The following is a 26,974-nucleotide window of genomic DNA, read 5'->3' on the forward strand; positions in this document are numbered from 1 at the left end:
TCCTTATGATCCCATGATCTCCATAATCTCAGCCTTACAAGTTCTAGCAAGGCTGGCACCTGAACCTGCCTCATCTCTTAAATCATTTCACCCCTTTTATCTGAACCTTTTAGCAGTAACATTTGACATTTAATTCATTAGGCTCAAAGGTTTTCATGACTTTGTTTTTATTTTTATACTATATATTTTTCTTGTAAGCAGGACATTCCACTTCTAAGGCAGATGTGGTCAAGTTACTGGAGCAAGGAAAAGAGCCCTGGATAATTCTAAGGAAAAAAACAGGAAGACAATACACAGGTAAGGAAAGCAGGGGACACAGCCAGACCTGGTAATGACTTGTGTGGTAAGGGAAAGAGGACACTTCTTTGTGTTATTATTTATAAAGCTCTCCAAAGCACCAGGCCTGGGGCTCAGGAGGAAATAAAAATTTCACCATGAGCTGTGGAACGAGCTTCAACTTTTCCATTTGTCAATGGCCTTATTTCTCTTATACTTCAAACCCATTTTCTTTTTGCTTTGGTGCAGCATTTTAAGTGTATTTTGGATTCAACCTCTTCTCAGCTTCCCTTTCACACACACACACACACACACACACACGCACACACGCACACATGTATCTATGTGGTGATACTGAGTAAAACTTAGAAGGTCCCTGTTGTCATGAAATTTACATTGTACTAGGATGAGTGAATATAAAAATAAGCAGATAAACAAATCCCATTACAGAGTAGAATGAGCTGTAATGGAAAGTAGGCAGACGTCGGTAAGATGGTTGGGGACGTCTTCTCTGGGGTGGTAATATTTGAGGGCACAGGCCGTGTGTTATCGGGGGAAGAATGTGTCAAACTGAATGAAGAGCTTGGGAGGCTCAGGATTGTCAGAGCAATCAGGAGAGAGAGTGGAGAGTGGGAAGGGAATGGGGAGAGTTATGTGAGTTTAAGGAGCATCAAATACACCAGAATAGAGATCCTTAGAGCAGAGTGAAAAGAAATGAAGTCATACTGAGAGGAGTCAGGTCATAAGAAGAATTGTTAGATTTGGTAGTAATAAAAATACTTAGAATCAATGAAACATATTTTCATTTTAGCTTTTAAGCCAGTTTTAAAAAATATTAGACAAATACAGAGACCACCAAACAAATGTATAGCTTGATAAGTTATATACGTTAAACAACTCTGTCACTATACCCAGGTCAGTAGTTAAAACACCCCCCCCCAAAAAAAAAGCTAATGTAATTTCAGAGTTACAGAAAGGTTGTAATAATAATAGCACACAAGTTTCTTGTATAATCTTTAAGCAAAATTTTTAAACAAGAAGGTAAGCTTTCATAGTCAAATTTGAAGGCCTCCATCTGTCTCCATGCAATCACAGTCTTCTTTCTTTTGCTGAGTGGTATTGTGATCTTCTTTATTTACTGTTCTGGGGCTCATGCTAGACAAGCACTCTCCCCGTGAGCTGTACCCCTTGCCCCACTATTGTGATTTTAATAGTGCTAAGTTTCTTCTTCCTCCAATTTCTTCATGCCTTTTGCTGTTGGTTTTGTTTTGTGTTTTTGCAGTGCTGGGTATCAAACCCAGGGCCTTGTGCGCCAGGCAAGCACTCTACCAGCGAGCTACGCCCCCAGCCCTCTTCACATGTTCTCTTTTTTGTTATTAGCATCATCATGTTACTGTTGTGCTGGGACACACTGTGACATTTACACTGTGTCATCGCTGAATTCACCTCCTCCATCGTTCTCCTTTGTTCCGTACCCCCACTCCTGGAAGATTCAACATACATGTTCTCTTTACATGAAGTGTTCTCTTCATCTCCCATCTCCTTTTTTTTTTTTGTTCCCAAACATCCTTCATTCTGGAGTTTGCTGATATTATCCCCAAAATATACTTAAACATATTCTCTGGCCTTCCTGTATTCTTTAAATAAGTAGAGGGGTCAGGAAACTTAACAGATTCAATTTATGACATTGTGTTCTTCTCATTGGAATACATCAGGAGACAGAACACAGGCTTTTGCACTGGTAATGCTAGCATGAGAGTTGGGTTGAATGGGAGTCTGTGCCCTAGTGATGCTAATATGAAATAACTTCTTTGAGGTACTTTCCATGAATGTATCACTCATTTTCTCTTTGCTGTCAATAAACAATCTGTGGTGTGAGACTGTGATTTTTCTATCATTCCCTCTACATTCATGTGCTACCGTTCTTTAATGAAGAACAGCCACTGGTTTTTGTTTTATTTTGGATTGTTACAGATTCTTAAATTTTATTCAATGGTCTTAATATTTTTATTTAAAAATTTTTTAATTTATAGAACAGTTATGAATATTGTATAGTTACTATCTATCCTTTACCCCGTTTTCCCTGATTATTGACATCTTATATAACCATAGTGCATTTACCAAAACTAAGCACTTGGTTATGGTCCCAGCTATAAGAGAGTGAGGGAGGAGGATGGCTTGAGCCCATAGCTACAGTCTGTTTCAAAAAAATAAAAAAATTAAAAAAAACTAAGCAATTAACATTTATGCAGTATCACTGATTATTAATAAGTGGCAAACTTTATTCATATTTTGTATTTCAACAATTTTTCCACTAGTTTTTTTGTTCTAGGACTTAATCCAAAATACTATTTTGTATTTAGTCACCTCATTTCACTAGTCTTTCCCCAATCTATGAGTTTCATGAACTTCCTTGTCTTTTCATGTCCCTCATACTTTTTAAGAGGACCAATTATTTAGAACATTCCTCAATTTGGGTTGGTTTGATAACATCCCATAAAGTTTTTATTTTTGTTAACAATCCAGTCCAAAGGACGTATTGTCCTTCTCAGTGGAGTCTGTCAGTGGAATGCTTGTGCTGTTAACATTGATCACTTGGTTAAAAGATGGTCTGCTGGATTTTTCCACAATAAAATTAATATGTTTTTCCTTCTAATTGATAAATGCCTTGAGGGATACTATTGACACAATACAGATATCCTATTCCACATACAGTTTTCACCCACTGATTTTTAGCAATCCAACAATGGATTTTGCTTCCAACAGTTCTTTCTTCAACATTTGTCTAATGGCAACTTTGTTTTTCTCTTCTGTATTTATTAACTGAAATTCTTCTGTAGTGAAGACCTCTTCTCCCTGTTTATTTGTTCAATTGTGTGAGCATGGACTCATTAGGTGTCTGTTTTACTCCATGGATTACAATCCAGTTACAATCACTATCCCTCGGCTCCAGCCTTCGGAAGCTCTTTCAGTTGGCTCCCTGTGCCTTTTCCACCTGCCCTAGCCTTTGATGAGCATAGCTTATGTTCTAGCACTACAAGGTGTTACTCTGGATCATCCTACATTTTTCTTGGCCCAGCCCTGGAATCAGCCACTCCTCTAAGGAGTCCTGGTTCCTTTCACTGGAGAATGGGATTTAGAAATGCAGCTATAGGCAGTAAGTGTGCTCACTGCTCTGGGCCCTTTTACCTGCTAGGCCTGCTTAGATAACAGCTGGGCAGTGTGTGTGTGTCTGTGTTCTAAGGTGGCTAACTGCTTCCTGGTGTTTTCATGTTTCAGAGCTACAGCCCTAGAATATGATTTACACAAATCTAAAATTTCAGATCACATATGTGAAGTGTCAGCCTTCACTATTTGAAACAGATTAAAGGAGGCTGCATTTCTCATTACTGAAGTTAAGAAAAATAAGTTTCTTTATCGTGTTCAAATTGTACTGAAACAAAAGGAATTGCCTCACTAGGAATACTATCTAATCCTTCATCCAGCTGCAGTGAAAACCACCAAAGACTAGTCAAGGTTGATTTGTTGTTTTTAAATCAGGGTAAAAAATCCAAGTGTGTTGGCTCATACCTATATAGTCCTAGCAAGTGGGAGGGTGAGGCAGGAAGATCACAAGTTCAAGGCCAGTCTGGGCTACCAAGTGAAGACCCTGTTCTAAAAAAAAAAAAAAAAAAAAATCAACAAACTGTTGATTGTATACTTTTTACTCTCTAACATAAACTATAAATTTAAAAATAAATTTGATTGAAAAAGTGATTTTTTAAAAAGTCATAAAAACTAAATACATGTTTATATTTCATTACATTTTTATATACTTTTGAGTTACAATTGATGAATTAAACTTAAAATATTAGAACTTCTGTAATACATAATTATATGCCTTTAGAAAATATCTACAATATGGAGCTGGCGGTATAGCTCAAGTGGTAGAGCACTGAGTTCAAGCCCCAGTACCACCAAAAAAAACTATTATATGTAGTCAGTTATTGATATACTAGGATGCAGCTGGTTTTTGTCTGAGGTGTCTGGTTAGCATATCTGGTTATTATAATATTTTTTATGATTTTGAGTTGTACTTACTTGTTATTGACTCCTACCCCTCTTGAAATATTTGAGGAAACATCCTAGAAAAAAAATCTGAGCTCTGAGTTTTAATTACTGATTTTGTCTTACTTATTTAAACTATATAATGGTTATAGAATGGTTCCAGATGGTCCCAAGTTTTTCTGAATTTGGATTTTGCAGAGGCTTTCTATTAGAGCTTTATGTATTTCATCCAAATTATTAACATAATTAAAAAAATATTATGTTTCTATGGTTTACTAAGGCACCTTTTAGCACTCCCACATTGGGTATTGTTGCTTTCTCTTTTTCTGGAATTATTGAAGAGTGAATTTATTATTTTTCTTCATTTTTATTAGGATATATGGTTATATAGAGGGAATTAATTCATTGTGACAATTCTGAATAGGCTTACATTGTTTTCCCATTGTGGTTAGAGTAAGCTTAACCATGTTTACCACTCACAGAGGTGTTATATAATCATCTTTTTTTCCCTGGTGCTGGGAATTGAACCCAGGGCCTTGCACATGATGGGTAAGCACTCTATCACTTGAGCCACACCCCATGTCCCTAGCCCTTTTTGTTTGTAATTTTTTCTTTTTTGGTGGGACCAGGGTTTGAACTCAGGGCTTCGAGCTTGCAAATCTGGTGCTTTACCATTTGAGCCACACCTCCAGGCCATTTTGCTATGGTTATTTTGGAATGAGGTCTCAAGAACTGTTTGCCCAGGCTGGCCTGGAAACTCAATCCTCCTGATCACAGCCTCCCAAGTAGCTAGGATTATAGGAATGAGACACTGGTGTATGGTTGTTTTTGATGTTGTTGTTATTTTTGTGACAGTACTGAGGGCCTACACCTTGAGCCACTCCACCAGCCCTTTTTTGGGATGGGTTTTTTCAAGAAAAGATCTTTGAACTATTTTCTGGGGCTGGCTTCAAACCATGATTCTCCTGATCTCTGCCTGCTGAGTAGCTAGGATTATAAACAAGAGCTACCAGCACCCGGCTTGTATTTTGTTTTTGAGCTAGGATCTTGCTAACTTTGCCTGAGCTGGCCTCAAACTTACAGTCCTACTGCCTTCACCTCCTGAGTAGCTGGAATTATAGGCCAGTGATACAACACCTGGCTTAATTATCTTTTTTTTAATTAAACTTTTAACTTTGAAATAATTTTAGATTTATAAAAAGTCACAAAGATAATACAGATTCCTTCATACAGCTTTACCAGTTTCCACCACTGTTAACATCTTACGTCTCTTACATACTTTTACCAAAACTAAGAAACTGACATTGGTGTTAACTAAACTCTAGATTCTGTTTGGATTTCACCAGTTTTCTATTGATGTCCTTTTTCTGGTCCAGGATTTGTCCAACTAGGTATCACATTGCATATACTCAATATGTCTCTGTCTCTTCTGTTCCATGACAGTTTTTTTTTTTCAGTCTTTCCCTATTTTTCATGACTTTGACAAACTGCCCTGACAGAACCCACCAGCTCTCCTGAAGAATATCCCTCCACCTGGGCTTGTTTTTCTGGAACTGGAATGGAGATACGGGGTTTTAGAAAGACTGCCACATGGGTGAAGTGCCTTTTGATCACATCATGTACAGGTCACATGATACACATGTGATGTCACTGATGATGTTAACTGTCATCATGTGGCTAAGGGAGAATCTGCCAAGTTACTGTTTTTCCTTTTCCATACTAGATTTTATATATATTTTTACAGTACTAGGGAGTGAATCCAAAGCCTCAGGCTTGCTAGGCAAGGACTCTACCACTGAGCCACATCACCAGCCCAATATCCATTACTTTTTTTGTGTGTGGTACCTGGTCTTAAACTCAGGGCCTACACCTTGAGCCCCTCCACTACCCCTTTTCTGTGATAGGATTTTTTGAGATAGGGTCTTGCAAACTGTTTGCCTGGGCTGGCTTTGAACCGCAATTCTGAGCTCTGCCTCCTGAGTAGCTAGGATTACAGGTGTGAGCCACTGGCACCCATCTCCAATACTGTTTTTTTTATGAACTGGGGTTTGAACTCAGGGCTTTGCTTTTGCTAGGCAGTCACTCTGCTGCTTGAGCTATGCCCCAACCTTTTTTACTTTATTTATTTTTGGTTTTGCTTTTTTTGCCTTAGACCACTATCTTCCTATCTACAGCCTCCTACGTAGCCAGAATTACAGGTATGTACCATGATGTCCAGCTTGTTGGTTGAGAAGGAGGTATCACTAACATCATCTGGCCTGACTGCTATCCTCTCCATCTCCACCTCCTGTGTAGCTAGGATTACAGGAATGAGTCACCATACCAGCCCTAATATTGTATTCTTTAGAAGCAGTTCATTAAGTCTCTCCTACTCAGGGGACAGGTACACAGGAGTGGAAATTAAGTTCTATATTTTCTAGGTATAATGCCTATTAGTACCTGGAACTCTGCTTGAGAAAAATTTGTTTCTTCCAACTTATTTATATCAGTGTAGACTCATAATTATTTTATACTTGAAGTTACAATCAACATTGCATTATTTCTTTTGTTACACATATTGTTTCAGTGTTGGATATTGGTACCTCTTTTCAGTTAGTTCCTGAGTCCATTTAAATACCCCATTCTTTGGTTTGGGGAAGGAATTTATTTCTTGGTGCTACTTTCAGATTCATCTTACTTTCTTCCTTCCCTGATCCTAGGATCAGCCATTTTTCCCAGGAGCCCCCATTTATTGGTGAATGGTATTTAAATACCAAGGTCTGGGTTCTGAATATACTCACTGTTACCAGGCATGCCATTGCTTCTGTGCCATCCCAAAGACCTACAGAGGAAATAATGCACACAAACTCACTCATACATTCTTATATACATACAAGTGTTTTCCTGTCATCCATGTATATCTACATTAAGCTAAACTTTCATACTGACGTGTCTGATTTCTTTTCAGGACAGGTACAGTCTAGCCTTCCTATCGTGTTTATCTGAAAGCTGTTTTTCTGACAGTGAGAAGACCAGCTCCCACCATCCACCATTCCTCTTGTTCAAACCCAGCATACATGCCACACATTTCAGAATTGTTAACATGTAGCCACATGAGAAACAAATTCACTAACAGTTCCCTTTGTCTATAGCCTTAGAATATTCAGAAAAATTCTAATTCATTTTCCAATATCTATAATTATTATATTGTCATATCACAGGGCAACATTTGTTCATTATATTGGTCACCTAGAGGCACTCTTACCCAATTTATGTTGGTTGTCTAGTTGTCTTGATATTGTTGACTTATAGAATAATTATTCTGTGGGTCAGACTATATATTCTGTATGATTGTGATGCTCTGAAATACATCCAGACTTGAATGATATAGCCCAGTACATCATCAGCTTTTATAAGCAATTTGGGTGTGACTTCAAAGTAAGTGAATTCTGCAGCATTTATATTATATCAGTGAAGTTCTGAATCCTTGTTGAGTAAATGTTCTACTCAGACTCTGGATTGTGTTGATGATTTGATGTTTTTATTTCATGTCAATTTAGTATAAATTAATTAAAAGTAATAACCCCAATTAAGAAATCCTCTGTGTACATTGTTCTTAATAAGAAAATAGTGACAAGTAAAAATATTTTTCAATCAAAATCTAAATTCTTACCACTCTTAGCCCTTTAGTACATACACACATTGATATTCATGTTTTTCTTTTTATCAACGTGATGCTACACTCTTGCCATTTTGTAACCTGATTGTCACTGTCAGGGATCTTTCTATTTCTACTACATTTTATTTCGTTTATTTAAATCAGTATTCCAGTTCAGGACTGAGCACTACATCTGGTTACCGCATCAATAACATTTTCCTTAATCCAACACATTCTCTGTATGATATTGACATCTTGAAGTGACAAGGTGACTCTTGTAACATTTGTTATCTTTCTGAATGTCTGTGTTCTGTTGTATGGAATAATTTATTGTCTCCTTTGTATTCTTATAAATTGGGGAGTATTTTTAGTTTGGAGGAATTCCCGTTAAACATTTGTAAAGTACATGATTGGTAGTTATGTGTCCTCTCTCAAAAGACACACAACATGTATTGGAAGGCAACAGTAACTCCTAAGCATTGCTACTCAATTAGGATAGCAATCTGATTCTTCCATTGCTCAGTTATGTATTTCCTGTTGTTAGTGGAAAAAGCTTTGGAACAACAGCAGCATTCAATTCTGTAGCAACTATCCTTACAGTATTGACAACATTGTTTATACTTACCTTTTCTTTTTTTTTTGCAGTACTGGGGTTTAAGCTTAGGACCTCACACTTGCTAGGCAGGCGCTGTACCATGTGAGACACTCCACCAGCCCTATTCATATTTTAATAAGATTGGGAATTGCTAGGTGATTTAAAAAATCCTATGAACACTTGTAGTTTTTTGCTGACATAAGCAACTGGAATTATTTGGTAACCTCAAAATATAATCCCCTTGGAAGGGGTAGGAAATATATATAATATTTTTTTACTAATTATATAATTTTTGGTGGTGCATGACAATGATAAAAATTATTGAAAAATGGTTCTGTTCTCTAAAGAATCATTTTAGATCTATCCATTTTTCATTTACTTAGTTTGTTTAATCCAACATAATCAGTTCTTCTGCCCTCTTTGTCACAGTATTGGCAGTATATGAAGCTAAGTACTCAGATACATTTTTTAAAACAAAACCATAAATCTTAGGCTAAGATTCTAAAATTTATCTTGTGTCCTCCCTTCCTCATTCTTGCAATCAAACATTACTTTAGTTACTCGAGAGGTAGCGATCAGGAGAATCACCATTCAAGGCCACCCCAAGCAGAAATGTAGTCAGGCCCCCATCTCAACACCAACCAGCTGGGTATAGTCGGCACATGACTGTGATCCCAGCTACACAGGAGGTCATGTGTAGGAGGATCAAGGTTTGAGGCTGGCCATGGTCAAAAATGTCAGGTCCTACCTGAAAAAATAACTAAAAGCAAAAAAGGGCTGAGTACATGAGTGTAATGGTAGAGAGCCTGACTGCCTAGCAAGCACAAGGCCTGAGTTGAAACCCGAATATTGCCAAAAAACAAAAACATTTCTGTAAGGATCTTCTGGTATTAGTAGGGAATAGTGAGACAAAGATAGTAGTGTTCCTTAAAGATACTAATCAGAGGTACTAGGGGTTATCCTAGTTGAGTGGAGACTATTTAGAGATGAGGATTTTGTGTCAGTAGGGAATCAGAGAGGCTACATGTAAGCCATCAGGGTACTTATCACTATGTCCTTTACTTGACATTATTCTGTGCAAATTTATCTGTAAAGCCTAGGGTCAATGTTGATCAAATATTTTTCTGTAACATAGTATCATCTATGTTCTATAATTTATTTGCATACAAATATTAGATAATTGTTTAGCACTTTTATAATTTTTTTTGTGTTTGCTGGTGATTGAACCCAGGGCCTTACACATGCTAAGCACATGTTATACCACTGTACTGCACTCCAGCGCCTGTAATTTCTTTTTATTTTTCTTCTGTCTGTCTGTCTGTCTTTTTCTGTCTCGCTCTCTTTCTCTGTACTAGGGTTTAAACTCAGGGGCCTCTTGCTTCCAAGGCAAGTGCTCTATCACTTGAGCAACAACTCCTAGCCCTTTTTTGCTTTAGTTATTCTTCAGATAGGGTTTCATATACTTTTTGCCCAGGCTGACCTTGGATGGCAATCCTTCTACCTATGTCTTCCACACGCTGGGATAATATGTGTGCCTAGCTTGTTCTTCAAGATAGGGTCTTCTAACTATTTTGCCTGGGCTGACCTTGAACTGGAATCATCCTATTTCTGCTTCCCAGGTAGCTGGTATTACAGGAGTGTGCCACTGTGCTTGGTCCAGATGGTGACAACTTTCAAGCCCTACCTCTTCTTTTTCCCATTCTGCCCCTCTTTTGGGGTAGCTAATAAAATGCTGGGTTTCCACCCCCTTTGGTGCCAGTGGGAAATTGAAACCATATAAGCCACTGTCTATCCCATGTGCAGCAACCCTTGTCCCAGCACCACATGCTGACCACCATAAAACTCCACACTGTTCTCACATCTTTTAAATCATTTTCTGACCTGCTTGGGAACCACCTTAATCCCTCAAGAAGGGTTATAAACCTCTTAACGACCTTCTTGGTTTCATCAGTCTTGACATCCACTCAAAATTATTTTGTGAGCGTTCATCCTGCCTTTGACTGGTGTCCACAGTAGTTAAATGGAGAGCCTTTATTTTCTGATATTATTGTTATTTTCAGTGGGGTTTTATTGGGTGGGTTTGAACTCAGGGCTTCCAGGTGCTCCATGCTTGAGCCAAGCCTCCAGTCCATTTTGCTCTGGTTATTTTGAAGGTGTGGTCTTTACAAATCATTTGCCCAGGCTGGCCTTTAACCTTGAGCCTCCTGATCTCAGCCTTCCAAGTAGCTAGGAAATAGGCGCTATCCACTGATGCTGACTCAGTGTTATTTTTGAGGTCAGTGAATGTTTGTTTTATCTCACCTGCTTCTGCACATATCACAATTGAGTCACAGACAAATTCTCATTGCCTTCTCATCTTGCACAATATTCCTGTTTTCTTGCATCTAATCTGGACTGCCATCTTCCAGCCTGCACATACTATTTCCTTCTTCATACAGTTCTAGGCATTTGGTACCCCAGGGCTTTCCTTAATATCATAGTTTATTTATTCTTTCTAACATTTCCAACTGGAAAGAGTTTCTTAAGATTTTCATTCAAGTCTATATCTGTGAATTAACTGAATAGTATCATCAGAATACTTACATTGGAAGTACTAGAATGTCTGGTCTTGACAGAGGGAAGAGAGGACATAGGAAGGGATATGAAGCAGCACACATTTAGCATGTTTAGAATAATAAAACTCAACCGATGTAATTACAGTAATTTATTTGGCACTTTGGACATACCCTGGCCTTGTAATTCAGTGGTGAAACAATGTGGGATGTGTCTGCTCTTGAGGAATTTTAAGGGAATGTAAACAAGGAGAATATCCAATAAGAAAATTAATAATTGAAAGCAAAGGAATGAAGTTCTAGAACCTAAATCCCGAGACACAGACACACTTACAGTTGGCAGTACAGCCTTTCCAAGGACAGAACACTTATCCTGGGACCTGAAGGATAAGAAGGATCCATCCTATAAGGTGCCTGCATCCAAGCATTCTTGAGAGATGAAAGTCTCTGGAAAGCCTTAAGTGACAGAGAGTTGTACCACACTCTGGACGAGAAGGTGATGGAAGAGAGGGAGCTTTGATCTGAGTCTTCATAGGTAAGCAGGAGTCCTGCTGTCCTTGGGAAGGGGTTTGGATTTTATTCTACAAATAAACAATCACTAGAGAAATTTAGGGGATGAATTATTTTTTGGTTTTTGGCTCATTTTTTTTCTTTTTTGGTTTCAGTGTTTTGGTTTTTGAGACAGAGTCTCACTTTGTAGCCCAGGCTGGCCTGGAACTCATGATCCCACTGTCTCAGCCTGGAGAGTGTTGGGATTGTAAGAGTGAACCACCATATTCTGCTTAAGGGACGAATTCTTAAATATCAGTCTGCATCCAAATTAGTGATAGGCTCAAAATAAAGATGCCAAGGTCTTTCTCTTTTCAATTCTAATTCATTTGGTCTCTATACTGCCATGATATCAGACTTATACCAAGTTTGTCAAAGATTCTGAGCCATAACCTAACATTACCTGTTTCCTTAGTCAATAACTTTACTGTCTTAGCTCATACATTTCTGGATTCTTCTTGACCTTTTTCAAACTTCATAACCATATTTTAGAATTCTGTAAGCCACTCACTTACTATGACTGTTGCTTCTTCTTTTTTTGCAGTGCAAAAAAAAGTGCTAGGCAAGCATTCTACCACTGAGCTCCACCCCCCCCCAGCATAAATATTGCTTCTTATTTCTTTTATAGAAGTTTCATGATATAAAACATAAATATTTTTGTTTTCTTCTTTATTCCAGCTCTGGATTTACAATGTGAAATAATTAACTATGTAGAAATGCCCTCTTATGAGAAAGATATATCTTCTACACGACTTCAGAGACTATATAGCAAGAAGAAACTCCATGGATTTAAGAAATGCCAGAAGGAATTTAGTAGTAGCCCTCAAGGTTTCCTGCATCGCAGGTTTTGTGCTGTGGAGAAACCCTGTGAATGCAAAGAGTGTGGGAAGAACTTTCGTAGTGGCTACCAGCTTATTCTCCATCAACGACTCCACACTGGAGGGAAACCCTACGAATGTATAGAATGTGGGAAGGCCTTTCAAAGTGGTTATCAACTTTCCGTGCATCAAAGACTTCACACTGGTGAGAATATATACGAATGTAGGGAACGGGGAAAGCCTTCATTTATTCCTCACATATTGTTCAACATGAGAGGGTCCACACTGGCAGGAAGCCCTTCAAATGTCAGGATTGTGGGAAGGCCTTTAGTCAAGGTGGACACCTCAGGATTCCTCAGAGAATTCACACTGGTGAGAAACCCTATCAGTGTAAGGAGTGTGGGAAGGCCTTTAGTTGGTGCTCAAACCTTGTTGAACACAGGCAGACTCATACAAATGAGAAGCCATACATGTGTGAGAAATGTGGGAAGGCCTTTAAAAGAAGTCATCAACTCATTGTGCACCAGAGTGTCCACACTGGAAAAAAACCGCATGAATGTAAAGAATGTGGGAAGGGCTACACCACTGCCTCATACCTCATTCTACACCAGAGAATTCATAAAGGTGGGGAACCATATGAATGCAAAGAGTGCAAGAAAACCTTTACTGTGTATCGGAATCTTACTCGACATCAGAAATTCACACTGGTAAGAAAGTGTTTGAGTGCAGGCAATGTGGGAAGACCTACAGTACTGGTTCAAAACTTTTTCAACATCAGAAAACTCATACTGGTGAGAAACCCTATACGTGTAAGGAATGCGGGAAGGCCTTTAGCTTGCACAGATACCTCAGTCAACATCAGAAAATCCATGTTGGCATGAAGCGCTTTGAATGTAAGGAGTGTAAGAAAACCTTCACTTTGTATCGGAATCTTACTCGACATCAGACCATTCACACTGGTAAGAAAGTGTTTGAGTGTCAGGAATGTGGGAGGTCCTATAGCACTGGCTCAAACCTTGTTCAACATCCGAAAACTCACACTGGTGAGAAACCCTGTGAGTGTAAAGAATGTGGAAAGACCTTTAGTTTGCATGGATATCTCACCCAACATCAGAAAACCCACAGTGGTGTAAAACCCTATGAGTGTAAGATATGTAGGAAAACCTTTACTTTCTGCAGAAATCTCACCCTACATCAGAGTATTCATACTGACGAGAAACCTTTTGAATGTAAAGAATGTGGGAAGGCCTTCAGACGTAGTTCACACCTTACTGCACATCACAGCATTCATGCTGATAAAAAACCCTATGAGTGTAAAGACTGTGGGAAGACCTTTAAGATGTGTGGGTACCTTACACAACACCAGAAAATCCATACTGGCAGAAGACCTTATGATTGCAGGGAGTGTAGGAAGACCTTTAGTCGAGCTTCAAATCTTGTGCAGCAGGAGAGAATCCACACTGGTGAGAAGCCCTATGTGTGCAAGCAGTATGTGAAGTCCTTCAGATATTGTGCAGTCCTCAAAGCACATAAAAGAGTCCACGCGAGCATCAAAGTCCAAGAATAGAAGGAATACGCAAATGCCATCGAGCAGACTGATGCTTTTTCAACATCAGACAATTAACATTGGCGAGAAATGAATCTCACAGGTTTGTCTCTAGCAAATGAGACTGCATAATTCAGTTCTTGCCACATTAGGAAGCATCCAGTGTCAGTCCTGTCTCTGTGGGATATGGCATATTCAGGAAAATAGAAATCCTAATATCTTTGTGCCTATGCCTGCAACGTCTGCACCATGGAATTTTTGTAAACTAATTTTATTCGTTAAATGAATAAGAGCCTCCTACACTAGACAGCTAATGGCTAGACATACTAATGGCTGTGTTACAGATTACCTCAAATCCTTTTTTTGTCAGTACTGGGGTTTGAACTCAGGGCCTTGCACTTGTTAGGCAGGTGCTCTACCACTTGAGCCATGCCCCCAGCCCTTTTTTTTACTTTAGTTGTTTTGTTTCTTGATTTGCTTTTAAATTTTAATTCAGTGTACAATAAATAGTACATTTCCATTTTTATCATTATTCAAATTAAGCAAAATATTTCATACTTGAACTAAAATTCAGGCTAGTTATTTGTTAGATAGGGTTCAAGGCCTGGGGCTGGCCTGGGACTGTGATGTTCCCACCTATGTTTCCATGTAGCTGGGATTACAAGTGTGTCTCACCATGTCCAACTTGCTTATTGAAGTAGAGGTCTCTCTAACTTTTTTCCCTGGCTGCCCTCAAATCTCAGACCTCCTCTCTGCACTTCCTGTGTAGCTGGGATTACAGTGACAAGCTACTGCTTCCAGTCCTTGTTTCTTAATGTCTTAATACAATAATAAACATTTCTCACAAGTTGTGTGGGCTAACGAGAAATTCAGGAGCATTGAGTTTTTCATGAAATTGTCATCTGAAGGCTCGACTGGGAATGAATGATCTGCAACCCCAGGGGTTTACAGACACTGGTTGCTGGATTAGTGGTACTGTTCCTATATGGTATTCCCAACAGTTCTTGTCTCCACTTTGTTGATATGAAAGATTTAGGAGGTAGAACCTTGTTGGAGTTCTTAGGTCCATTGAGAGTGTGGCCTGAGAAGGGTGGAACCCCAGGGACCTGTTGGGTGATGTGGTCTTTTCCTCCAACACACACTCTTACTGTTGTGATGCTATTGGCCCTGAGAGCCTCATCAGAGCTGAACCAACTTCAGTGCCAAGCCTTGAATCCCTGAAACTGTGAAGTGAATAAACCTCTTTCCTTTTTCCTTTTTCCTCCTCTTATCCAATGATAAGGCCATGCAGGTAAATTCTCACGAAACCCATACTCCTGAACTGGACAACTCTGAATCAACTCCCCACTGGTGGGGCTTAAACAATTTTCACACTGCACTGCCTTTGAATAATTTTCCTACACGATCTCCTCCCATCACCCCCAGTCCTTCAGAGTTGTCAGCCTTGCATCTTTTGCTTGTTACTGTTCTCCTTTGATATGATCATGTGGTCATTTACACTGAGGTCTTGTTTGAAACCATCTCTGGAGAACAACATGCATTGCCATGTTACATTACTGTTTTTGATGAGCTGCTGAATTTTTGAGAATATTTTGTTCAAAATTTTTGAACAAATATTCAAAATTGATACTAATACTGCCAGTCACCATTGATATTCACCTCAATGTTTTGTTATTGCCACTGTTTATCATTAAAAGTTCAATAAAACTTGGCTTAAAACCCCTTTGACCCTGTCTTTTATTTGTTTGGTTTTCCTTCTTAAGGTGGGGTTTTTGGGGGGGAGGAGGTTGCAGAGTCTTTGTGGAGTTGAGGACTGAACCCAGGGCTTGTGCTTGCGGGCAAGCGCTCTACCACTGAGCTATATCCCCAGCACCTGCCTTAAAGTTTTAACATAAGATTGCTAACAGTTTTTCCAAACCCATCTGATACTCTACTATTTTTATTTCCATTCTGTTTGGGCCCAACAGAGTAACAGACTTGAGTACCTGCCCCAGCACACTTCCTGTGAGCACTACACATCTCTGCAGAACCACTGGGCTCCACATACAAGGAGCATTCCTGCAGAGCTCCTCAGTGAGATCCAAGTACCATGTGTTCTTGGCAGTACTATGCTGAGGGCTCAGGCCACATCTACAAGAATATAAAATGCCACTAGGTGCATAAACTTGCTTAGACACCTACCAGCAGTTTTTTGTTTATTTGTTTTTACAGTACTGGGGTTTGAACTCAGGGCCTACACCTTAAGCCACTCCACCAGCCCTGTTTTGTGTGTGATGCGTTTTTTTGAGATAGGGTCTTGCAAACTATTTGCCGGGCTGGCTTCAAACCATGATCCTCCTGATCTCTGCCTCCTGAGTAGCTAGGATTACAGGCGTGAGCCACTGGCAATCAGCTACCAACAGTTTTAATGACAGTGACAGAGGCTTCAATGTGTGAAGGGTTTTAATGCAGGATGAGAAATATTTCTTCATAGTTTTCCTTTGTTTTCCCCTATGCTTAAAATTATAATTTGTCAAAGAATTAGCATTTCATTAAACATTAAACAATCAACATTCCTCTAGATCTGCAGTCAGACACACAAATATACAACTATTTCATTATCATGGGCATTCTTTCCATTGCACAGGAATATTCTATATTTTGTCCACATTAATAAAGAGAAGTCAGGTGCAGTGGCTCACTCCCAGGGTAGAGATAGGGAGGACAGTGGTTCAAGACCCCTGCAAAAAATTTGAGAGAGCCCATTTCAACAAATTAAAGCTACATGTGGTGGCACCCACCTGTCATTGCAACTATGCAGAAAGTGTAAATGGAAAGATCAAGGTCCAAGCCGGCCAGGGCATAAATGCAAGACCCTATTTGAAAAATATCTAAAGCAAAAAGAGCTGAGCATATGGCTCAAGTGGTAGAGTGCCTGCTTGCCTGGTGACCACAAGGCCCTGAGTTCAAACTCCAATAGTGCCAATAATAATAGTAACAATGAGAAAATTTTTATAGATTTAACACATTAAATATTGCTGAGTACTTAAGCATTGCAAAATTAATCAAGTACTTTAAAGCATATACTAAAACCATTTAAAGGCATTCTAAATCTTCTAAAATAAAAAATATTTAAAAATTATAATATTTTTAAATGGTAAACAAATTGGGAACTATACCTTTAAAGTATTTGTTGTTTTATTCTTCCCTATTTTTATGTTCACACCTATTTATATTCTTAATCCTTCCCATAGAACAATTTTAAATACTCCTATAGTTTTCATATTCTTAACTAAAACACACACAAAGTCACAAAAAGTGAAAGTTTTGGGCTCCATTTATCAAGCACATATATTTTGAACCAGTGCCTTAGTCTTGGTGACCTTAGGCTTAGGAACTAAGTGTTTTTCTTTAGTTTTTCTTCTTAAATAAGCACTACTGAGATATATTAAGACAATCGTATGAGCTGGCTTAAGTGGTACAGGCTCTGAGTTCAACCCCCAGTACTGAAAAAAAAAAAAGGTTTGCTTCCAACCAAGAGAATATCAGGGATAGAATTTACCTCCCCATCTTAAAGAAATTAAATGACAGTTTTCAGTCACTGGATGACAAGCAGTTCAAAATCATGATCTCCAGTTGCAGAAACAACCAAGATGCACCCTATTATTTCTCCCAATATAATTGATGGAGTGTTTCCAATCCATACACACAGGCAGTTAACAGAAGCTAATTGCTTCTGTTCTAGAAGTGTTCTTCTAGAAGTGTTCTTCTAGAACTGAGATACAAACTTTAGAGTTTGAGAAGGCAAGGTATGCAGAACAGAGCATGCCACACACACATCTCTATAGAGAGACGGGAGTTCCTTAGAATCTTTAACTAAGTACTGTGCAGTTCAAATGTGAAGAAAAAAAAGCACCTGAAACTGCGGAAAGATCCATTTGTCTAAGTAATAGCGAATGATTTTCATAACTCCAAGTCCAATAACAGTTGGTGTTACCAATAGCCAAAGTGGAAAACCTCATAGTTCAGAAGGCATGGTTACTCCTTTAATAGGAAAAATTAGCCTTGGACTCAAGACTGCTCTGGATCTGCCCATGAAACTTTAAAAATGATCTTTGAGCTTGGTACAGTGTATCACACCTGTAATCCTAGCTACTCTGGAGACAGAAATTAGGAGGATTGAGGTTCAGACTCCATCTCAACCAATAAAAAGTTGTGTGTGGCAATGTGCCCATCATCACAGCTAAGTGGGAAGTATAAATGGAGGGTGGTGGTCCAGGCTGGCCTGAGCATAAATGTGAGACACCATTCAGAAAAAGGCCCTGAGTCCAATCCCTAGCACCATTTAAAGAGTCTGGAGTGGTGGTGCACACCTGTACTCCTAGCTACTCAGGAGGCAGAGACTGGGAGAACTGCAGTTTGAGGCCATCCTGAGTAAAAAGTTGGTGAGAACCTAGCTTAACAAATAAGCCAGGCATGGTGGCATGTGCCAGTTATGTGAGCAGTGTAGGTAGGAGGACTGCCATCTGAGGCTGACTCCAGGCAAAAATATGAGATTCTATCTGAAAACAACTAAAGCATACAAAAACTGTCGATGTAGTTGAGGTGATAGAGCACCTACCTAGCAAGTGTGAGAGCCTAAGTTCAAACCCCAGTACCACACACACACCTTGAAAAGATCAAACTATTTCCAACCAACTGAACTGCATTTCAGAACAAAGCTAAAAAACATTTAAAATATATCAGAATATCCCATAATATAACATTTCAATGTTAAGCATCCATCAAAAGTTAAAAGGTGGGCTCAGTGTGGTGGCATATGCATGCCTGTAATCCCAGTACTCAGGAAGCAAAGGCAGGAGGATGGCAGGTGGGAGGCCAGCCTGGGCTACCAAGCAATACCGTTTCAAGAAAACATGACTAGCCAGTGCTGGTGGCTCACGCCTGTAATCCTAGCTATTCAGGAGGCAGAGATCAGGAGGTTCGAAGCCAGCTCCAGGCAATTAATTCTGCGAGAAGCTATCTCAAAAATACCTAACACAAAAAGGGATGGTGGAGTGGCTCAAGGTGTAGGTCCTGATTTCAAACCCCAGTACCACAAAAAAGAAAAGAAAAAACACGACTGGGGGCATGACTTATAAGGTAGAATGCCTACCTAGAAAGAGCAAGGCTCTGTGTTCAAACCGCAGCACCACATAAAAACAAATGAAACCCCCTAGAGTTACCACAATGTATTATATAAAATGTCTAGTTATTAACAACAACAATAACAAAATGAGAACTTCAAAGAAATGAGAAATTGTGGGCATGTATGGGAAAACATCAATAAAAACTGTCCTTGAGGGGGCCAGTATGTTGGACATAGCAAGATTTCAAATTAGCTATTACAAATATGTCCAAAGATTTTAATGAAATAATATTTAATGAGTGAAAGGAAATTATGGTAACAATGATTAATCAAATGCAGAATATCAAAAAATAAAAATTAGTCCTTAAATCAAACAGAAATTCTAGATTTGAAAAGTTTAACATTTTAAATGAAAAGTTCCTAAACTCAATGAGACTAGGGCTGGCAGAAAGAAGAACCTCTGAATCCAATGATAGATCAATAGAGATGACCCAATAGAAATAAAACAAAGACAAAGGTAAGGAAAATAAGCCAGATGTTTGAGACCTATGGAACCACATATCAAGCTGGCCTGTGATGGGAGTCCTAGGGTGCTACAGTTGCTGTAAATTGAGAAGGACAGAGAAGCTGCTAAGAAATAACAGCCCAACATTTCCCAAATATGATGAAAAACAATTCTCTACATCCAAAACAGTCAATCAAGTTCAACTAGGATGAACACAAAGCCAAAGACAAGTAGAAAATCTTGCAAAATGAAAGGTGACTCATTCTGTACAAGGGAACCACAGGTTGACAACTGACTTCTCAGCAGAAACAATGCCAGTCAGGAAACAGGAGGATGACACTTGAAAATACATTTTATCTCTTAACTGACAAGGACATAATTGTACATTATATCATTATACTTTAAAATGAAAATACACAATAAAATTCTTAAAATATATACACATTCATATTGGTTTTGGGTTTTTTGTTTGTTTGTTTTATTTTTTAGACAAGGTCTTTACATGTAGCCCACGCTGATCTCAAACTTGTAATCTTCCTGCCTCAGCCTCCTGAGTTCTGGGATTAGAGACATGTACCACCTTGCCTGCCTCACAGTGGTTTTTATTTTATAAACATCTCATGGTGATTTGCCTCTCCTTTTTGTTTTTGAAATTTCCAAAATTTCCAAATTCTGTCAGGTAAGGAATTTTTATAATGAAATTATTATAAACCATTTCATTTTTCCTTCCATTCGATGTGATTTTAGTGTCTACACTGCATAATTATTTTTGTAAACTCAAAAACTTCAAACAAAGGTACTAAGTCCTGTTTTCGGCCTACTTTTTAAGCATTGGCAGAGTCTGAGCCACCCTAAATACTTCTAACATATGTTTGTGAGTGCAGCATTTTTCCAGGCTGTATCAAAGAAATAATATTACCATGTTGTCCTATTTGTAATAAAAATGGGGCTGAAATTACATGCATGTATGTAATCTTCATTGAACCTTGACCTCAAAGAGAACTATTTGAAATGATTTTTACAGTTTGGGAGAGAATGGGGCATTAAAGTAAGAACTGAGTCAAAATGGGAATTGAGTTAAAAAGGATACAGCCAATACACTTTTGAAAGCTTAACTTACACATACCCAATGTGTGGGCAAGCTGAAGTGTATGCAGCCTGTTTTGCAGCTACTGAAAATGATGACACTCCTGCATACTGACTGGGGCCCACAGCTGTGTGATAAAAAAGATAATGTTCATAAAAATATGCTTTTAAACTTATAGATGGATATAATATATGCATATATATATCCTACATGTCTATATCATCTGCATAGGCATACATGAAAAAAATTATCTGAAAGATACCAATCAAAATTAAAACATTGATTATGCAAAAATGAGCTACTGAATGTCTGGGATACTTTTTTTGGGGGGCTGAGGGTGTAACTCAATTCTTTTTTTTATTGTTTTATTACTCATATGTACATACAAGGCTTGGGTCATTTCTTCCCTTCCCCCTGCCCCCACCCCCGCCCTTACCCACTCCGCCCCCTCCCTCTCCCTGCCACCCCCTCAATACTTCTGGGATACTTGGAAGGAAAGGTTGCTTAACTTTTTATACCTACTGAATGGTTATCCTATGCATGCATTACATATTCAAATATATAATAATGCTGACAACTGCTGGGTACTGGTAGCTCACGCCTGTAATCCTAACTAGTTGGGAGTCTGAGAATTGTGAGGATCATGGTTTGAGACCAACCTGGGCAAACAGTTCACCAGACCCCCATCTCCAAAATAACTGGAGCAAAATGGACTGGAGGTATGACTCAAGCAGTAGAGTACCTGCTTTGCAAACATGAAGCCCTGAGTTCAAACACCAGTCCCACCAATAAATAAATAAATGAAGCAGACAACTAAAATGTGGGCACACTGTGGTGGAACTTTACCTTCCTTTCTGAGGTGGCATACTGCTTTGCTACTTACTAAACATGGTAACTTTCTACACATTGTGTAACTTCTTCAGAGCTCAGAGTCTGGCATGCATATTCTCATTTCTCTTTCTCTCTGTCCCTCTCTTTCCCTTCCTTTTTCTTTTCCTCCCTCTATTAGTACATGAGGAACCCCACATACAAAGAATACAGAAACAAATCAGGAATAAACTATTTCTCAAGAGAAAAATCCATTGTAGCCTATCTCACTGGCATTTTATACCACAAACACTGACAATTTAATGGTAGAGGTATCGTTTCCAGTGACACCATCAATTCAACATAGGCTCTCAACATCTCTGACAGTCATTATCTGCTGAACTCTTTAGACATGGTTTTAAACCACCATTCAGCAGAAACATGTACAAGACTCAAGCTTCAAAATGAAATATGTATGGATAACCAGATACTTCCTGTGTCCGTCTAGTCAAAACTCAGGTAGTGCACATTGCAGCAAGCTCTTTCCCTGCAGTTCATACTGTTTTCTGCCCTTTAGTAGAAAGATGACAAATAGGCATATGAAAAGACACTCAACATCAACACCCTTGATCGCTTGAGGATTCACATTAAGACAACAATGAGGTATCACTATTTATCTATTAGAACTGCTCAAATCCCAAACACTGACACTGCCAAATATTGGTGAGGACATGGAGCAACAGGAATGATCAGTCATTGCTGCCAGGAATGCAGAATGATACAGCCACTCTGGAAGACAGTTTGGCATTTTCTTACAAAACTAAACATACTCTTCTCATAAGATGCAGCAGTCACACATCTTGGTGAATCTTTAAATGAGCTAAAAACTTATATCCACTCAAGACCTGCAAGTGTATATTTATAGCAGCTTTAATTATAACTTCCAAAGCAACCAAGATATCCTTCAAGAGGTGAATGGATAAACCGTTGTTTATTTATACACTGGAATATCATTCAGAAATAAATCCCAACTATCAAGCCATGAAAAGACATGGGGAAACCCTAAACACACGTTGCTAAGTGGAAAAAGCCAATCTAAAAAGGTCACACACGATGATTCCAATTCTGTGACATTCTAGCTCAGTGGTCTCCAGGGCCTTAGGCAGATGAGGGATGAACAGAGGATGAGGGCAGTGAAACTTTTCTAATCAATACTATAATGGTGGATACATTCATCAAACCTATAACTGGTACAACACAAAGACTGAAACTTAATAGGTTATAAATCTTGCAATATTTTATCAATATTGGTTCACCAAGTATAACAAAAATACCACACAAATACAAGATTTTGACAAAAAAAGGTGTGTGTGTAGTAGCATTCCAGGGGACTCCTAGAACTCCGTATGCTCTCTACTTGAATTTTCTGTAAGTCTAAAACTGATCTAAAACTTAAGTCTGTTAATTTAGAAAAATATTTTCAACTGTAGGTCATGGAATAACCTGAGGAAAAATAATGGGATTGATGGGTGCATTCCAAGTGTTTCTCACTACTAAACCTGCATTCATTTGAAATTCAGAAAGCGTGATTTTTTTTCCTATTTCGTTTTCCTAATACATACAAGTAAAGAAAACAGAACAACTAACATGACACAGGAAAGACTCATTGCCTTGGCAGAACTAAGAATTGTTACAGTCCACATGTGGATCTGCATCATTCAAATACATTATCATCTTAACTGACGAAGGCAGTGGATAGATGCTAAAATTACTGGGTGAAAATTTGAAGAGACACAGGGGGCTGGGGCATGGTTCAAGTGGTAGAGCATCTACCTAGCAAGCATAAGGTCCTGAGCTCAAACCCCAGTGCTGCCAATAAATAAATAAATGTGGAGACTCAGGATTTTGCACAGTCTCTATACCTCACTTCCAAAGCATTTACTTTTTTTTTGTCATTTCCAGTGTATTGAATAGTTTCCCTCGAGATAATACTGGTAACTGTATGATGAAGAAATCTGAATGTTGCCAACTTAAGTAAATGATCTGAGGTGACATCAAGGAGGAAACCTATCACCATGGCACCCCTGATAGGACGCATGGAGAACTCAGGGCACACCACCTCTGTCATCTTCTTCTCTCAAACATTTCATTGCAACCTAGTCTTGAGAGATACTGAGGATAACTGAAGAAAATGTAAGGACATTCTATAGAATAACTGATTAGTATTTGTGAAGCGTGTCAAGATCACGAACACAAGGCTGAAAAACAGCCAGATTGGGGAAGCTAATCTGTAACAAATGCACTGAGGGATTCTATTCACATTCTTGATAAGAAACACAACGCTCAGGGGGGAATTGCTAAAATCCAGAGAGTGATTTGCTTAATTACAATGTGCCAATGTGACTTCTTAATTTTAACAATTACATTCTTCATGTACTCTGTTCACATAAGGGATCTGAAGAAACTGGACTGTTCTTAAGACCTTTACTAAGATGTACTTCAAATACCATGCAATCCTCTCACTTAAGTGTAGAATTCAGTGGATTGTAGAATATTCAGTTTTGCAGCCACCATGATAACCAATTTTAGACCATTTTCAAACTTCTTCCAAAGCCTCATACCTCTTAGTCACTGCCTGCATCCTCTCTAGTCCTAGGCAACCACTCATCTACCTTGGGTTATAACAGATGTCTGTCTGTTTTTGGCATTTCATATAAATGGAATCATAAAATTTGCTGGTTTTGTGACTGAAATCCTTCACCCAGTATAAGGTGTGGAGGATTTATTTCTACTGTAGCACAGATTTAGTACTTCATTTTTCATTGCCAAATAATTTTCCATTATATGGATATACTATTTTTTTAAACATCTGTTCATCAGTTGTTTTCACTTTTGGCTCTCATGAATAATACTGCTAGGAATATTTGTGTGCGAGCCTTGTGTGCCCATGTGTTTTCACTGAAGTACAGGCCTAGCAGGAAGTTAACTATTTGCAGAGCTGCCAGTTTGTTTTCCAAATGTCTGTACTAATTTTGGGGCGGGGGTAACTGGTGTTATGCATGCAGCTTTTTACATTGCTGCCAGCAGTACATGAGGGTTCCAAATTATATGAGTAACATTTACTGTCTGTCTTGATGAATTATAGTCATCGTAGAGTCTATAAAGGAGTACAGTATTTCATGATGGTTTTTCCATTCCCTGACGACTAAGAATGTTGAGCATTTTTTTTTCATGTACTTACTGGCCATTTATGTATCATCTTTACAGAGCTCTGTATTCAGATCCTTTGCTCATATTTGAATTGGCTCATTTGTCTAATTATAATTGAATTGCAATACTTCTTTATGGAGTCCAAATGCAACTACCCTATTAGATACATGATTTGACAATATTTTTCTTTGTTTTTTTTTTATTGTCTTTTCACTTTCTTGGTGGTGTCCTTTGAAAGAAGCTTTAAAGCTATCTTCTTTATCTATTTTTTCTTACGATGCTTGTACTTTGGTATCCTATCTAAGAAACTTTTGCCTAATCCAAGGTCACTAAAATTTATCCCTATATTTTCTTGTAAGAGTTTCATAATTTTAGCTTTTACATGTTGGTCTTTAATCCATTTTTGAGTTAGTTTCTATATGTGGTGTAAGGTAAAGATCCAATTTATTTTGTTGCATGAGGATTTCCAGGAGATCCAGCACTACTTATTGAAAAGACTCTTCCCAGCTGTACTGTCTTGGTCTCTTTAATGAAAAGTCATGTAAATGTAAGGTTTGTTTTAGACTATTAGTTTCATTTCATCAATCTCTCTGCACTGGTTTTGCCATTCTGCTACTGCAAAGGTTAAAATTATTTCAAAATTAAAAATAATGTTATACATTGTGTAGATTCTAATTGTCTTATTACATTTTCCTGAATTATAAGTATTTTTGTCAGTTTAAGTTCTCAATAAGTAGCAGAGATGGAACCTTAAAAGATTATGAGTCTATTTCAAAATCTTATTTAGTCTCAGAGCTTGGCCTATTTTACTAAATGACATAGGGGCATAAAATAAGGTAATACGATTACAGAGCTGTTACATCTTCTGAGTGAATTTAACTTTTTAGTCAATAAGCAGTGATTTCTTTTAGCCCCTAATAAAGTTTTAAAATTAATGCCCTCATTGTTTGATCCATTAATCATTAACTTTTTGATGATGTAGCCATTAACCTCCTTTTGTAAGTACTTTACCTGGTAATCTTTAACATTTCAGTATCTCTTCTTATTCTTTATTTTAAAATTATTTTTATGGTACTAGAGTTTGAACTCAGGGCCTCATGGTTGGTAGGCAGGCGCCCTACCACTTGAACCACTTCACCAGCCAGTTTTGTGTTGGATATTCTTCCAGATAGGGTCTCCCAAACTATTTGCACCAGGCTGGCTTCAAACAGCAATCCTCCTGATCTCTGCCTCCATCAGGACCACTATCGAGGCCACTACAGAGAGAAAAACAGCGCTCATGCGATGATCCATGAAAATACAAAGCTCTAAATCCAGATGATGTTCTTTGACCCTAGGTGGGTCCGAGCATCAGAGGGGGGAGTGATGCAGCAGGGAGGAGGGCCAAAGAGAGAGAGAGAGAAACAAGCAAGTCCGTGTTCTGATAATGCAGCAGGAGGGAAGGGATGGCATAGCAGTGAGATAAAACTTAAAAAAATCTAAACGTGAAGGTCACATAGTATTGGGGACAAAATAGCCAATAGAGCTGCATACAACCCTATATGGGTGAAACCTTGCTTTTTGCTTCTGTAACCTGTTTGCAAGGGTATATAAGGTGAGACCTTTGTTCTGGGGCTCAGCCTTTGATGTGAATCACTGAGCCGCTGCCAGCATGCTAATAAATATTGCTTCCTGAAAAGCCTTGGGGTCCTCTGTCTCTGCTCGAGATTCCCCTACCAATGGAACTTCACTCACTCATACAAGAGTTACTAAATTTACCTAACACTATAAGGGTCACGCTAGACCTTTTCAGGAGTATTAAAAGTTCCCAGGCTCTGTATATCCAAGCTGGATCATAAGACCTCAGGACAGTCAAGATGCAGCAACCACCTTCAGCAGCTCACCTTGTCCAGAACGAGGTCGTTTTTGGTTTCACAGCACTGAAAGTACACGGGATCCTCACCAACAAGGCTGAGGCGTGGAAGTAGAACTCCAGAGTTAGTTTCTCAGACTACCGCAGTCGGGACCACACTGAATTAGCAGCTGGGGCTCGGAAAACACCTGGACACAGCTTTAGGCAGAAGCTCAGCGCCCCGACCCGCTTGTGGGCATCTGCGCGTGCGCACTCCAGGTACAACGGCCCCTCCCCGAAGGCTCCCAGGAGACAGGCGGGGCGTGCGCGCCTCTTGTTCGCTGGCAGTGGGAGGGGCGTACTTGCCTCCAGGGCGCACGCGGTGGGCGGGGCGTGCGCTGGCCCTA

The 26,974-nt window shown here is 38.9% G+C and overlaps 1 protein-coding gene and 1 long non-coding RNA gene across 2 annotated transcripts in view; one reads left to right on the forward strand and one right to left on the reverse strand.

Moving 5' to 3' along the window:
• LOC109703196 (uncharacterized) overlaps positions 1-15,739 on the forward strand; it is a 40,099-nt gene extending 24,360 nt beyond the window's left edge. Inside the window, 4 exon segments of the mRNA XM_074058319.1 lie at positions 202-297; positions 12,335-12,703; positions 12,706-13,167; positions 13,170-15,739. Of these exon segments, the coding sequence (XP_073914420.1) occupies positions 202-297; positions 12,335-12,703; positions 12,706-13,167; positions 13,170-14,041 (1,799 nt within the window). The 3' untranslated portion in view covers positions 14,042-15,739.
• LOC141418119 (uncharacterized) lies at positions 1-26,901 on the reverse strand. Its single transcript, XR_012442771.1, has 3 exons — positions 26,620-26,901; positions 7,104-7,144; positions 1-1,759 (listed from the first exon to the last, which is right to left on the reverse strand). It is a non-coding gene; the product is annotated as an uncharacterized lncRNA (long non-coding RNA).
• Positions 26,902-26,974: the final 73 nt, after the last annotated feature.

The sequence above is a fragment of the Castor canadensis genome, chromosome 16 (assembly GCF_047511655.1).
Source record: "Castor canadensis chromosome 16, mCasCan1.hap1v2, whole genome shotgun sequence".
NCBI lineage: Eukaryota > Metazoa > Chordata > Mammalia > Rodentia > Castoridae > Castor > Castor canadensis.